Source organism: Solanum verrucosum, unplaced genomic scaffold, assembly GCF_900185275.1.
Source record: "Solanum verrucosum unplaced genomic scaffold, falcon-dt-bn FXZP01000235.1, whole genome shotgun sequence".
NCBI classification, from domain to species: Eukaryota; Viridiplantae; Streptophyta; class Magnoliopsida; order Solanales; family Solanaceae; genus Solanum; species Solanum verrucosum.
Genome location: NW_026019948.1, coordinates 4,171,324 through 4,187,623, shown reverse-complemented (window position 1 = coordinate 4,187,623; position 16,300 = coordinate 4,171,324). Strand labels below are relative to the sequence as shown.

General features: G+C 33.1%; 3 protein-coding genes across 3 annotated transcripts in view; all 3 read right to left on the bottom strand.

The window, feature by feature from the left end:
* The window catches only part of LOC125812109 (RAN GTPase-activating protein 1), a 376,170-nt gene that overhangs the window by 124,788 nt on the left and 235,082 nt on the right, over positions 1 to 16,300 (bottom strand). The gene's annotated exons all lie outside the window — the stretch shown is intronic.
* LOC125812262 (mavicyanin-like) lies at positions 2,906 to 4,643 on the bottom strand. The gene is made up of 2 exons (XM_049491780.1): positions 4,471 to 4,643; positions 2,906 to 3,312 (listed from the first exon to the last, which is right to left on the bottom strand). The coding sequence occupies exons 1-2, from the start codon at positions 4,640 to 4,642 to the stop codon at positions 2,906 to 2,908; spliced, it is 579 nt and encodes a 192-aa protein (XP_049347737.1). The 5' UTR covers position 4,643.
* On the bottom strand, positions 14,569 to 15,876 carry LOC125812269 (mavicyanin-like). Its single transcript, XM_049491785.1, has 2 exons — positions 15,690 to 15,876; positions 14,569 to 14,969 (listed from the first exon to the last, which is right to left on the bottom strand). The coding sequence occupies exons 1-2, from the start codon at positions 15,874 to 15,876 to the stop codon at positions 14,569 to 14,571; spliced, it is 588 nt and encodes a 195-aa protein (XP_049347742.1).

Genomic DNA, 16,300 nt, shown 5'->3' with positions numbered 1-16,300 from the left:
AATTTAATTCTACTTTGAGAAAATTTAATTTACCACTGACAAATTGGATAACTAGAATAACATTTGTAATGGATATTAAATCAAATTTATCGGTCCTATTATTGAGGAATATAAATACAAAAAATAAACACAAGAAACCCATTCACCGATCAATTGCCAAGTATCTCAAAAGAACAATGTCAAATGGTCTCTCCCAACTGACTATTATTCATATTAGGAAGCAAAGGATAAATCAGCTTAATTTCACATAGAGAAACTAAATAATTAGATATATATTACTATGATATATATATATTATTATTATTATTATTATTATTATTACTTATACTTTCAAAATATTAAGTATCCTATTACTAATTAAGAGTTTTCTACTCATATATTGAGACAGATACACTTAGATACATATATTTTTCTACCAAATACACTGAAATAAGAAGAGAGGCGAGTAAGATTTTGTATGTATCTCATATTCATGCGGATCACACTAGATACACACTAGGTACATATATCTATATGTATTTGGTGTGTTTCACATGTATATGAGATGTCAGATACATAGGAGAGTAGTGAGCTAAGACATGAGAGAGGCGAGCGAGATTTATTATGTATCCCAAATACATGCAAATTCACTTGGATACAATGTACCTAAAACAAATTACACCTAATTTTGACCTCATGTATCCCGAAATACATGTATCTGTACGTATATGGACGCATTAAAATATGTTAAGATTACGTAATATTACAAATTAGAGTATATCTAAGTAATTAACTCCTAAATTAATGAGATTTATGTAAGTTTTTCATTTCACATTAAGGGCATATATGGACTTGGGCTTCTTATAGAGCTGGACTTGGGCTCATTAGATTGGGCCAAAAAGTGAAACTTTGCTTCATTTGTTTGGACATTGTCCGACTAATAACACACACTGTTTGTCAAAACTTATGATCATATCATAAATATGAATAATTAAACGGGATTATATCTACCATAAATATTTGTTAAAATTCATGATCATATCATAAATATGAATAACACTATGGTAGGCAACCAATCTCTTGAATTTTCATACATAAGCAATCTACCAAGATCAGCCATGACATTCTTGAAAATGAGACAAGGCGTCTGCTCATTTCGAAGAATCGAAACGTAGTGCTTAATCAGAGAATGTGGCGAAACAAACAACAACATTCTATCATAAAAAATCACTTTGTTCTCCAATGCTATTGAACAAACCATACTCTTCTTTCCAGTATGATTGTTATCGAGAATTAAATTAGAAAATTTTAACAAGAATTATCATGAATTAATTTGAAATAAATATCAATACAACTTTTAAATACACTGAATTGTGGATTGAAATAATATATGGGCAGGTCAAACTTGGGTTAGTTGAATAGGTCATATATATGTGATTCTTACGTAACTGTACCGATAACAACAACAACAAAAAAAATTCAACAAAATGTTCATATGCAAATGTACTGTATCAATGTTATTTATGATGTATAATTATGTATCACATATGTATACATCTACATAATATATTTATACATTGCAAACTGTTTTTTTTTTTCTTTCAATTTTGACAAACTCAATTCTACTCAAAACAATCCGAAAGTTTTAGATATGAGCTTTCAAATCTTTTGATTTATTATTCGCTTGAAGCGATTCACGTTTGTTGTATATTGAATTTTAAAATCAAGCTTTGACGGATGAACATGGAGTCTTTTAATCTCGACCAACTTAAATCTTCTCTAAACAATCCCAAAATTTATATATGAGCTCCTATCAATGTTTCGAATCTATTGAGATTTTATTCACTCAAAATGATTCATCAAAGTTTAAACCCGAATAAACCTTTTTCCTCAATTAGTTAGTGTCCACAGTAGCAGTACTTTTTACTTCATACAAATTTACAAACAATTTTCAACTCAGAGAAGATTAAAGCAGAATGGTATCCACTTGAAAATAAAGAATAAATCAACTTGAATCATAAAATTTGATAGACAGAAGAATTAAGCCAAATGACGATTTTAAATAATAAGTGATAATTGAGTTGTTTTTGGTAAGAAATTTTGACTCAATATACATTTTATTGAAGTTTTCCTCCTATTTTTCTTCAAGTAAAATTCACACCCTATTACTAAATAAGAACCTACATTAACAAACATAGACCATCATTAATATTATTTCAAATTGAAATAGCCCAGTATCCCATAAAAAGGAACAATAAACATATAATTATAAAGAGAAAATTTCGAAAATAGCAAACATATTAGACATAGTAAGGCTCTACAGCTACAGTTTCGATAATTGCACTCCATATTTCCGTTTGCTATGGAGGCAGTTTGTATATTTTTGTCCATTTGTATATTTCGCTTGCGAATATACAAATAGGGTAAGTATATACCAATTCTATATTTATACATTTAGGAATTTTTTCATAAATCGTATACAAATTAGCTAGGGTAAGCATATACAAAATTATGGCTTTATACAATCAGAAACCGAATTATACATATTCTAAATTTATACAAATCAAGCGAATTATACAAATTGGGTCAATTATACAAATCAAGCAAATAACAAGAATTGAAAAAACTGTAACCGCAAATTATAATTTTCTTAAATCGTAGGTATCTAATATAGACTAAATGTTTGTTATTCTGCATAATTTTCCCTTATAAATATGACTAAGAATTACGTATCGAAAATTCAAACCCAATTACTAAATAAGAACCGATATTACCAAACATAGACAATCATTAATATATTATTTCAAATTGAAATAGCCTAGTATCCCACAAAAACGAGCAATAAATGTCGATATAAAATCATAACATGCCTACTTAAAATCGAAAAAATAAAACCATCTTTAAAGAGTAAATATTACGAAAATAATTAAACGATAGCAACTACAACTATTAGAAGCATGGACAACCAAAGTTTGATCGAAAACAACATCTCTGAGGATCCACTTGGTGATGGTGCAGGTGCTTGTGTTGATGACGGAGTACTTGGCTCCGTAGGAGGAGGAGAGGAAGATGATGAAGGTGCTCGTGGTGGTGTTGGTGACGGAGAAGGAGAAGGTGATGATTTTGTGGGCCTCGGAACCCGAATGTCAACTCTCTGGCCATTTTGACAATGGCCAGGGAAGCTGCTAATGAAGTAGAAATGGCCTGGCCTTTTTATCACAAATGTGTCATTTCCAGTGTTGAATGTGGCATAAGTTGTTGTGGCATTGCATGTGTTGAAGTTTTTGTGTGTAACTCGTACCACGTTGTCCATGTGCTGCTTGTATTCAAACACTGTACAAAATAATAATTAAGGCTATACATCAACATCAAAAAAAATATCGCAATTAGTAACATCAGTGACGTAGCCACATACAATCACCAGGCTCAAATATATACCTTAAGGGTTTCAATTTTATGCATCAATGATGTAATGAATAATTACACGGTCATAGGTAGATTTAATTTCTTTATTATAAGAGCTATTAATTTGTAATCTTCTAAATTAAATTGTGTTATTAGTATATATTAGTTAAATCATTCTTTTAGAAACAATATTATTTAAGGTTTATAGGGAAAATCCGGAAATGAACTCATAGAGGAATATTTTCCTTTGGAAAAAGCTTATATTTTAATGAAATAGGCGAAAGTTTAGCACTAGAGTAATAAATAAGATTCTATTTTCTTCTTTGATAAATTATGATTAATTACTGATATTTTAACAATAATTTTTCATATAAAATACCACAATATATCGTTTTAAAAAATAAATAAAAAATAATACATTGTCAAAAGTTAAAACAGATCTTAATAATAACATTAGTTTAGTAAATTTACTTAGGATAGACTCTGAATAGAATTGTTCCATCATTTACTAGGAATTTTAAGTTCAAGAGAATAGAAAAAATTATAGTATCAAGTGTTTGCCTAATGGATTTTACACTACGTGAATCTGAATTAATTAGCGTGAACAAATATCATACACCAAATGAAAACACAAAAAAATCAAACACATAAACACTTCACAAAGACCGTTTATTAAATTTTATGTGGGCCTATTTTGCTTTTGCATTCAAGGTTTTATAAGTGGGACGGGAAAAAAAATAGATCTACCTATGTCTTAATTATTATTTTTTCTTTTGTTCTCAATCTTTTTGGGTGAAAAAAACAAACATATCAACCATTACTATTAACTCTTATATCCTAAACAAATAAAAAAAGATATAAACATTTTTAAGGCACATATATATAGATCCTAAATCCAATTATTTTTTTTATTTCAAATACTTTTATGCGCCCTACAATTCGTTCTAGTCTAGTACTCCGACGAACCCAAACGCTTAAAAAGATACCATACCTGAATTCACGATCAAATTTAAATTATTTGACTTTTAAAATTTAAACATGCCACATAAATTGAAACAGATGGAGTATGCGGATACAACTACTTACCAATGGAATCTCCAACATGAAAATTTTTATTGGAAGACCAAGATTTGTAGTCAATGTGACCATTGTGTGTCCATCCAGTAGAATCACCAACCTTGTACACTTCACCCATTGATACACCACAAAATACAAAAATCATCAAGAATAAAAACATGGTTAACTTTGAAAGAATCATAGCTAATTAGTGGGAAAAAATAAATATTGGGAGGCACAAATATAATAAAAATAATTTTCCAATGGTAAGTGAATGAGGGTGTCTAGTAGCTGTATATAACAATCAGTTTTATTGTTTATTTTTGGAAAAAAAAACATATTTTATTAGAATTTTCCATTTTATGCAGGTGTGATTTATGGTAGCTCAATTAATTTTTATTTAATCCATGATTTTCTTTCCTTATTTTCCCCTTCTAAAGTTAATATCACATATAATATATTACTGGTTACATCTGTCATTTCAACCGGCCATAAAATTTGGGACATCAATTTTGAGTTTTGACTTTTGTTTATGAAATCTACACAAATTTTAATTTTAATTTCAAATTTTAATTTTTCAAAGTAAGATTTCAAACTTCAAATTGTGATTTTAAAGTTATTTAAAATATAAAACTTGATTCATAAGTGAAATTTTTTTTTCAACATTGTAAATTGTAATTTGAAGTGTCCTATTTTTGATGCCTCCTTCAAGTAATACCCGTCATAATTAAAATATAATAATTCAAAAATACCCCGTATGAAGAAGTTTTAAGGCAAAAATATATGTTTTTTTTTTTTTTTTGCTTCTTCTGCTCTTGCATTTAGAGTCTGTTTGGCTTTACTTCTAAAAATTGTTTATTTTCATAAGCACTTTATTAAAATAATTTTTTAGAAAAATGGTTTTGAAAAAAATAATTTGTGTTTGGCTAATTCATTTAAAAAGTGTTTTTATACGCAAATTGTGTTTGACTAATCTTTTTTAAAAGGGAAAAATGTCTGAAATATATCCGAACTTTGACCGAAATTGCTGTAATAATACCGAACTTTGGAAAGGACCTTTTACCCACTTGCACTATTTAATAGTGTATTTTAAAGATATATATGTGCCCACATGGGCACATTACTATTTACAATCATGCAATATTTATTATGTCCACGTGGACACATATATAATTTTAAAATATACTATTAAATAGTGTAGGGGGATAAAAGGTCCATAAAGTTTGGTATCGTAACATCAATTTCAGCCAAAGTTGGAGTATTTTTCATACTCTTTTCCCTTTTTAAAAGGTAGTACTTTTGAGAGTCAAATTACGATTAAGGACAAGTATGAATGTACTTTTAATATTAAAATTATTTTATGGAGAGAAACTAGTTTAAACATCTATTACAAAAAAATTAATCAACTTTTTATTTTTATTTTTATTAAATTAAAATATTCAAATTCAAATTTTCAATCAATATTACACATTTTTTTCCGGAGGGTTGAAATCTTTAATTATTTTTTTTTCTTTTTTCTAATCTTGCAAAAATATTGTTGTTACCTTTATTTCTAATTCTGCAAATAATAAATAAAATAATAATACATAAACGTAAAATAAAATATAAATTTATTATAAAAAAAAATAAAATAAAATAATTAAATGAAATTAACCAAACATATGAAATATGTTAATTAATTAATAATATATATATATATATATATATATATATATATATATATATATATAGAGAGAGAGAGAGAGAGAGAGAGAGAGAGTAGAAATATTTTAGTCTTGAAAAAAATAATTTTCTGCTTCTGTCTTCCAACAACAGCAAAATTGCTTTGGCTTCCATTTAAAAGCAGCTTTACAGGTTTGCCAAGCACCTAATTTTTCAAAAAAAAATACTAATGTCAAAATAAGTGTTTCTCGACTCCCATCAGCAATGTCAAACAGACTCTTAGACACACAAAGTTTGAAATTTTAGTCATTAATATGTGTTCCAATCATTTTATATATCAGATGGTATAAATGTAATTTATTAATTTACTTTGGATTATCAGTTAACTTGTTAGGAATATTATTATTAGATTATCTATTTTAAATTGAAAGCTCCAAATAATATTATTATTAGTAGATTATATATTTAGTCAAATATTATCACATGAAATGAGAGGTAGGAAATAAAATTTAGGTACTCATACCAGCATATAAATAATTTATTCAATATTATTGTATTTTAACTTGTATAACTAGTTATTTGCCTTATTTACCAAGCTATTAGTTCTTTTTTATTTTATTTGAGAAGATTACTTATAATTATTTTTAGATTAGCTAGGAGATAAAGTAAAAATTCTTCGGACAAAAGTGTGGTCGATTTATTCTTTTACCATGTCAATATATCCTTATATAGTCGGTCTTGATAGTCCAAATACGCAAAAGGGGTTCTACAAAATATTTTTAAGACTTTGATCGTATGTCCTCCACACAGACCTTGAATGTTTCTCTTCTTAAACTCTAGGGGTCAATTGGTGTGAGAGATAAAAATAAATAGTTTTGGAATAAAAAAAAACAGTTCAGGGTTAAAATTTTAGTGTCTTGTTTAGTTGTCAAGTTTGAGATAATTTATCCCACCATTTATACCATAGTGATGGGATACCTTATCTCATATAAATAGTGGGATAAAACTTATCGCAGGAGAGCTTATCCTGAGATAACTTATTCTGTCACGACCCAGACCATCGTGATTGACATCCACACTAACCCTCCATGGGAGAACCACTACTACAACCCAAACCAAGCAACTAAACCAAAAACTAAAGCATTTAAGGATACGAAACAAGTTAAATACTAAAGAACGAAATAGGGAGTTCCCATAAACTCCAAACAAAAGTCTATCAACTAAACAAATGCGGAAGAAACACCTAGAACTTGAAAGTCAATGTACCAAAACATCTAAAGTTCAACAAGTCTAAACAAGAAGGGATACAACCCCAACTAATGCACTAATAACTAACTAGAAAGTCTAAGTCCGAAATGGTGGACATAGACGAAAGAGAACCCATGTCAGCCCGGAAGAATTGGCTCACCCTTGAATTTGAACGATCACTGATCTTCTAAGCGAGGTCTGTCAATTGCCGCCGGAAGATGCCCTGTACTCAACAAAAATAAGATCAAGTATAGTATCAGTGCACAACTATAGTGTACTGGTAGGATCACACGACTATCCCACTAAGTGTAACATAAGCAAGTCAATACCACATTATAAACATATGCATATATCGAACATATACATTATTATCAACATTTATGAACAACGAACAACTTCACATTTCTCAAGATACACAATTATGACAAGTCATTGGTCCTCTCATGGAACCCAAACCCACACAGTTAGCATACCAGAACGTGGTACCCGATCCAATATTTATGCCGGAACGTTGCAACCGATCCAAGTTAGTTATGCCGGAACGTGGCAACCGATCCACTAAACACACCACAATCACAATCACAAGTATCTTCTCAAGTTTATACAATTTAGTCATGAATCATGACATTCATCATTCCTCTATCTCATTTACAACAAGTGTGATCAATAATGCAACATCCACATACATACAAGTATCATAATGAAGCAAGAACACACATACATCACACAATCATAGAATCACAACCATCACCTACCTCAAAACAAGCTTGAAACCTTAAGAAACTTGATCCTTCCCTTTCCAAATTCGTTCCACTTGTTCTTGGTCTACAAACAATCAATATAATACGGGAATCAATAAACAATCACTAATTACCCGGATTACTAACAATTCTAACAACCCTAGACCATACACATGATCCCAAGTATCCAAAATAGGGTTGTTTCCACCATAGAATCTAGATCAAAACTCTCCCCCATCGATAATTACCCATTCTAATACGTTCTACGGATCGAAAAATGGATTCGGGGAGTGAAAAGCTTACCTTTAGTCTCGAGAATGGTGGAAAATTGTCAAGAGTCGCTTGGGGTTCGCTCCCTAGCTCTATAAATCGAAAAGTGTAGAATAAAGTTGTTTAGGGGTTTATTTACGACTTTAAGTCGCATCTGGCCCGCCACAACGACCCTCACCCCACTACAGCGGTCCCACCAGAGCGACAAAACCCAGCGTCAAAGTGGCTTGCACGAAATAGTGAGTTATTTTAATAATTTCAAGACCCCCATTTCACAACACATCTCTAACCAACGACACTTAGAAAATCCCCTTCACGCTAAGATCGATTCTGGGAGTTTTACTCGCCCGAATTCAATTCCGTAAAGTCGTACGAATTTTTTAACGACTTACCTAACTACTCATGTAATCAAAATCATAAATAAGTTACCCAATTGTTACCAGATTTTCCTACACCTCAAAGACTCCAATTTCGTTCAAATCTGAACTAGGTTGGGAAATTTCAAGTTACTACGAAAAAGTTTTTTGACCCCTAATTTTTCCCCGTTGGATTTTCTATAATGACGAAACCCGGTCGTTACAATAGATACCAATTTACCCATCACTCGTCCCCGAGTGACAAACTTAGGAAATATAGGCAAATGAAGGAATGAAGTAGTACCTGAATCGATGAACAATTGGGGATACTTGTCTCGCATGTCCCTCTAGGTTTCCTAAGTAGCTTCCTCAACTGGACGATGCTTCCATTGAACCTTCACGGACTTAATCTCTTTGCTCCTCAACTTGCGCACATCACGATCAAGAATTGCAATTTGTTCCTCCTCATATTAGAGGTCTTTGTCTAACACAATTGAGTCACACTTAATGATATATTCCCCGTCACCATGATATCTCTTCAACATTGATACATGAAATATCGGATGAACACCCGATAAATTAGAAGGTAAAGCCAATCTAGACGCCACCGGTCCTACACATTCAAGAACCTCAAAAGGACCAATGTATCGCGGACTTAGCTTACCTTTCTTGTCGAATCTAATCACCCCTTTCATACGTGATACCTTAAGAAGAACATTATCACCGGTTTGAAACACCATGTCTCTTACCTTATGGTTCGCTTACTTCTTTTGTCTACTTTGGGCTGCTAAAAGCTTAGCTTGAATACTCTTCACATTATCTTGAGCATCTTTCACTAAATCAACCCCTAAAGGTTTCACATCTCCAGCCTCGAACCAACCTATGGGTGATCTACATCCTCTCCCATAAAGTTCCTCAAATTGTGTCATATCTATGCTGGAGTGATAATTATTATTATAAGAGAATTCACACAAAGGTAAGAACTTATCCCAATGTCCTCCAAAATCAATCACACATGGCCTAAACATGTTTTCTAACATTTGAATAGTCCTCTCCGACTGTCCGTCTGTCTGTGGATGGAAGGTTGTACTAAAAGTGAGTTGTGTGCCCAATTCATCATGTAACTTCCTCCAAAACTTGGATGTGAATTGGGTACCACGATCTAAGATGATAGAGAGGGGCACCCCATGCAACCTTACTATCTCTTTTACATAAACTTTAGCCAATTGTTCGACATTATAATTTATTCTTACCAGAATAAAATGGGTTGACTTAGTCAATCTATCAACCACTACCCAAATAGAATCAAACTTCCTCAAAGTCTTGGGAAGTCCTACCACAAAATCCATGGCTATCATTTCCCTCTTCCATTCCGGAATTGGCATTCTTTGAAGCAACCCTGTAGACCTTTGATGCTCATACTTTACTTGTTGGCAATTTTGACACTTAGCCACAAACTCCGCTATATCTTTCTTCATACCCAGCCACCAATAAATTCGCTTCAAATCTCGATACATCTTGGTCACACTCGATGAATGGAATATCGCGAACCATGTGATTCTGTTAACAATTTCTTAATTAAGTCATCAACTCGGGGAACACAATTCTTCCTTTGAAACTAAGTACATCTTCCGCATCAAGAGTGGTCTCTTATGCCTTACCAATCGCAGTCTTCTTTCTAAGCTCTTCCAAATTCTCATCTTCAAATTATTTGGCCTTGATCCCCTCAATGAACGTGACCCTCACTTCAATACTAGCTAACACCCCACCTCTTTCTGTGATGCCCAATTGCATAAATTTAGACTCCAAGATCTAAATTTCCTTAGCCAAAGGTCGCTTGGTTACACTCAAGCAAGCTAAACTACCCATACTCACCGCTTTCGATTCAAAGCGTCTGCCACCACATTAGACTTACCCGGATGGTATTGAATGGTGACGTCATAATTCTTAAGTAACTTCATCCACCTTCGTTGTCTCAAATTTAGATCATTTTGAGTGAACACATGCTGCAAACTGCGATGATCAGTAAATACCTTACACCTAACACCATAAAGGTAATGCCGCCAGATCTTAAGAGCAAACACTACCGCTGCCAACTCCAAATCATGGGTTGGATAATTCCTCTCATGCACCTTTAATTGACGCGAGGCATAAGCTATTCTTATCCTGCATCAACACAACACCCAAACCAGAATGTGAAGTATCACAATAAACAATAAAATCTTTACCTTCCACCGGTAATGCTAGGATATGTGCGGTGGTCAAAAGAGTCTTGAGCTTTTGAAAACTCTCCCTTACATTTTTCAGTCTGAATGATATCTCTTTTTTGGTCAAATTAGTCAAGTGAGTGGCAATAGAAGCAAAGTTCTTCACAAATAGATGATAATAGCTAGTGTGCCCCACAAAACTCCTAACTTCAATCACAGAACTTGGTTGAACCCAATTCTTAATCGCTTCAATCTTTTGAGGATCTACCATTACCCCTTCTTTTGAAACTACATGTCCCAAAAATGCCACATAAGTCAACCAAAATTCACACTTAGAAAATTTCACATATAACTTTTGCTTCCCAAGAACACTCAAAACAATACGAAGATGGTCGGCATGCTCTTCCTCATATTTCGAATAGACGAAAATATCATCAATAAAACTATGACGAAAGAATCAAGATATTGGCTTGAACACCTCATTCATTAAACTCATAAAAATTGCAGGCGCATTAGTAAAACCAAAAGACATAACCAAAAACTCATAGTGCCCATAGCGGTTTCTAAATGCCGTTTTGGGCACATCCTCATGCCTAATTTTCAACTGATGGTAGCCAGAACTTAGATCAATCTTTGAAAAAATCGATGCACCTTGCAATTGGTCAAAAAGATCATCTATTCATGGCAAATGGTACTTGTTTCGAATAGTGACTCTATTCAATTGCTGGTAGTCTATACACATTCTCATACCATCATCCTTTTTCTTAACAAACAAAACTGGAGCACCCCATGGGGATGCACTAGGACGAATAAATCCCTTATCAAGAAACTCTTGGATTTGGGCCTTAAGCTCTCTCAATTCTTCTGGAGTCATGCGATATGTAGGGATAGAAATGGGGCGCGTACCAGGCTCTAAATCAATGCAGAAATCTATATATCTATCTGGAGGCATACCGGGCAAGTCATTCGGAAACACTCACAGGAATAAACTCAATAGATGGAGTCTCAACCTCAACATCCCTAACATGAGCCAAATAAGCCAAACAACCCTGCTCTACCAATTTTCTAACCCTAATGGAGGATATGATCTTAGCTTGCTTAGGCTTGTACGCCCCTTCCCACTCTAATTTTTCCCATCCCAAAATTTCTAGAGTTATAGACTTAGTATTACAATTAAACACCACATAATAGGGGGACAACCAAGTCATGCCTAAGATTATATCGAAATCAGTCATATCCAAAATCAACCAAATCAGCCCAAGTCTGAATATCCATAAACAAAATACGACAAGCATAATAGACATGAGTGACTATGACTGACTCTCCAACTGGGGTAGAACCATAGATATTGGAATCAAGTATATCACAAATCATAGCAAATTCTGAGGCAAATCGCACGGATACATATGAATAAGTAAAACCCAGATCAAATAACACATTAGCCATTCGGTCACAAATAAAAATAGTACTTGTGATCACCGCGTCGGACGCCTCTACCTCATTCTTTCTCGAAAAGGCATAACACTGGGCCCTATCATCTTGACGAGCCATTTCTCTGCCTGGTTGCGCATTACCCCTGCCTGCATTACCATTTCCTTTACCTCCACGACCTCGCTGATTACCTCCTCGCCCACCTTGTGGACGCCCTCGACCATTATTACTATTTCCCGCGGGTACCACTGCTCTAAACTGCTGCTACACGGAATCTAACATACGTGGGTAGGGGAAATCTCTCCTCATATGCCCAGGTTCACCACAGTTGTTATATGTATGATCAAAAAATGACCTGTCGCCCGTCAAAGATGCGACACCCTGGCTATCCTGAGTCAAATTATGAGATTTAGTTACTAAGTAATTACCTGTAGAGGCGGGCATAGCGGGCTGAATTGGCTTGGCTGCAAGCGTTGGCCTTCCAGACCACCTGGCATAAGAACCTTGAAAGTTACCCGAGTTTTTGACCCTTTTTGCCAATACCTTAGCCTGACTGTCTCGCCTCACCCCCTCCACTTTCTTAACATAGTTTGTTACCTCATTGAAGTTCCTTCCTACAGAAGTCATATGAACAGATAACACTTGCTACAGTGGCCCCGCCAAAGCGACAAAACCCAGCGCCAAAGCAGCTTGCACGAAACAGTGAGCGATTTTAATAATTTCAAGACCCCCATTTCACGACACACCTCTAATCAACGACACTTAGAAAATCCCTTTCACGCTAAGATCGATTCCGGGAGTTTTACTCGCCCGAATTCAATTTCGTAAAGTCATATGATTCCTTAACAACTTATCTAACTACTCATGTAATCAAAATCATAAATAAGTCACACAATTGTTACTAGATTTCCCTACACCTCAAAGACTTCGATTTCGTCCAATTCTAGACTAGGTTGGAAAATTTCAAGTTACTACGAAAAATTTTTCCGACTCAAAATTTTTCCCCGTTGGCTTTTGTATAACGACGAAACCCGGTCGTTACATATTCCCAATCAAATGACCCTAAACACCCAAAAATGAAATCACAATGCACTAATTAAAACCCAACACATGAGCAATGAACAATGGGTAAACCCCAAAGTATATGTTTCTTTTTTGCTTCTTCTGCTCCTCCATTTAGAGCTTGTTTGGCATTATTATTAAAACTGGTTATTTTGATAAGCACTTTTTAAAAATAATTTTTCAGAAAAATGCTTTGAAAAAGTAATATTTCTCTGCTCCCAGCAACATTGCCAAGCAAGCTCTTAGACGTACAAAGTCTGAAATTTTAGTCATTAATATGTGTTCCAATCATTTTATATATTAGATGGTATAAATGTAATTTATTAATTTGCTTTGGATTATCAGTTAACTTGTTAAGAATATTATTATTAGATTATCTATTTTAAATTGGAAGCTCCAAAAATATTATTATTAGATTAAATATCTAGTCAAATATTGTCACATGAAATGAGAGGTAAACAATAAAATTTAGTTACTCATACCAGCATATAAATAATTTATTCAATATTATTGTATTTTAACTTGTATAACTAGTTATTTGGCTTATTTGCCAAGCTATTAGTTCTTTTATATTTTATTTTAGAAAATTGCTTATAATTTATTTTTTAGACTACTAGAAGATAAAGTAAAAATTCTTCGGACAAAAAGTGTGGTCAATTTATTCTTTTACCATGTTAATATATCCTTATTTAGTTGGTCTTGATAGTCCAAATATGAAAAGGGGTTCTACAAAATATATTTAAGACTTTGATGGTATGTCCTCCACACAGACCTTGAATGTTTCTCTTCTTAAACTGTAGGGGTCGTTTGGTGTGAGGGATAAAAAAATAAATAGTCATGAAATTTAAAAAAAGTCCAGGAATAAAATCTGGGTATCTTGTTTGGTTGCCAAGTTTGGGATAGCTTATCCTACCATTTATACCATAGTAATGGTATTATCTCATATAAATAGTGGGATAAAACTTATCGCATGATAGTTTATCCTGAGATAACTTATTCCCAACCAAACGACCCCTTAATCACCTAAAAATGAAATCGCAATGCACTAATTAAAACCCAACACATGAGCAATGAACAATGGGTAAACCCCAAAATTCTTTTTAATACATAACCATTAATACCCTACAACATTGGGTTAGCCTCTAGTACAAATTAAAATACATAATCTGCACCAATGACAATCATGAACAAAGTAAGGCTAAGCCCAAGCCCAAGCCCATTATTAATGAACAATGAAGGTGCACTGCTCTTAGCTGGGGCAGGTGCAGTTACATGGACACTAGTAGTAGATAAGGCTGTTGCAGGAGCTGGGCTTGGGCTTCCAGTTGGAAAATCACTGGGCCGAAAAACTTTAGGTACCCTGACATCAACCTTTTGACCTGTTAGACAGTGGCCCGGAAAACCACAAATATAGTAATAGTGACCCGGACCCATGATGGTGATGGAGTCGTTGCCGGAAGAGTAACTCCTGATGGGATTCACGGCGTTACAATTATGGTAATCATGGAGGCTCACTCGCAGGACGTTGTTTTGTGTTTTGTCATACACAAATACTGCAGTATCATTAAGGTGAAAATCAATGAAAATTCAACCGTATAGAAACTTTTGATTTCTATTAATTCACATATCACAAATCTTTATTTTTGTATAAGTCATACATGAAAAGAGTCAAAAATATTTATGAACAATTTGAAATGAGATATAGACATAGTTTGCACATTCATATTTATTAGATTTAAATCTTAAATCTACCTTTAATCAAAGGAAACAATTTACTTAGTCATCATTCAACAATAATATTACAAGCACAAAAATAAAGGCTTAGGTTTATCATAAGGAAACATCTCAATAAAATCTAATCTCATTGTTTCAAATCTAAAAAATTATTCATCCAATTAAGATTTTTAAACTCCCTATTAACTTATAGTCTTTATGTGAAAGATAATAACTAAGAAATCTTTTCTTTTACTTTTCTATCACTTGAATAAGCCAAACAGTTTTGTCTTACAAATTGTTAGTCAAGAACAAGGGTGCTTTACTGGTCGAATTTAGTAAATTTTTTGTCCAAATTATGTATTTATTGAATGTATATAAATTAGTATTAATTTGGAAATTAATAACTAAAATTCTAAATTCACGAACCTCAAATCATGATTTCACCTCTACTCAAGAATTCAATCGGATCTCAAAATTAACAAATCTAAAAATAATACCAGAATAAAATTGATATTTAAAACAAATTAAAAAAAGCGTTCTGAGCAAGGCGGACTTACCGAGAATGTCACCCACATGAAACTTTTTTGTTGCTGCCCATATACGATAATTAACATTGGCGCTACCGAACGTCCAACCAGCATCATCACCAACTTTGTACACAGCAGCACCAGTGAGGGTGGCCATAAAAATGCTAAAAACAATCGTTATCGAGAGAAAAAACATAGCAACTTTCATAAAACCCATGAGTTCTCAACGTAACAAGAGATTTTGTTAGTAGTTGGTCTAAAATAAGTAGTAATTAACTAAGAGGATTCAAATGAAATGTGAAGTTATAGAAGTGTTCTTATATATAACGTTAATTGTGTAGAATAAGCGAAGAAAACGCCAAAATTAAGTTTGTGTAGCATTAGGACTCACAAATAATGCGTGAATAATTAAGAGTTTATACATGTGAGGCGAGATATATGTGCATTTGTCCACAGGTTAGCGATATTATATATGTTTATGTTTGCTAATGTGATTTCAAATACCCATTCAATTTAAAAGATCAATTTAAGTATGGTCGATATGATTACACTAATTATTTTTATTTTGATGAGTTTATATTTATTACTCTCTTCCTTTTACTTGTCAAGAATGGTAAGGATGTGTTTGACATGAAAAGAAG

Excerpts from the sequence above, each read along its gene's own strand:
- LOC125812262 (XM_049491780.1), bottom strand. The coding sequence starts at position 4,642 with ATGATTCTTTCAAAGTTAACCATGTTTTTATTCTTGATGATTTTTGTA. Across the intron at positions 3,313-4,470 it reads TCATGTTGGAGATTCCATTG|TGTTTGAATACAAGCAGCAC; the intron begins GTAAGTAGTTGT and ends TATTTTGTACAG.
- LOC125812269 (XM_049491785.1), bottom strand. The coding sequence starts at position 15,876 with ATGGGTTTTATGAAAGTTGCTATGTTTTTTCTCTCGATAACGATTGTT. Across the intron at positions 14,970-15,689 it reads TCATGTGGGTGACATTCTCG|TATTTGTGTATGACAAAACA; the intron begins GTAAGTCCGCCT and ends ATGATACTGCAG.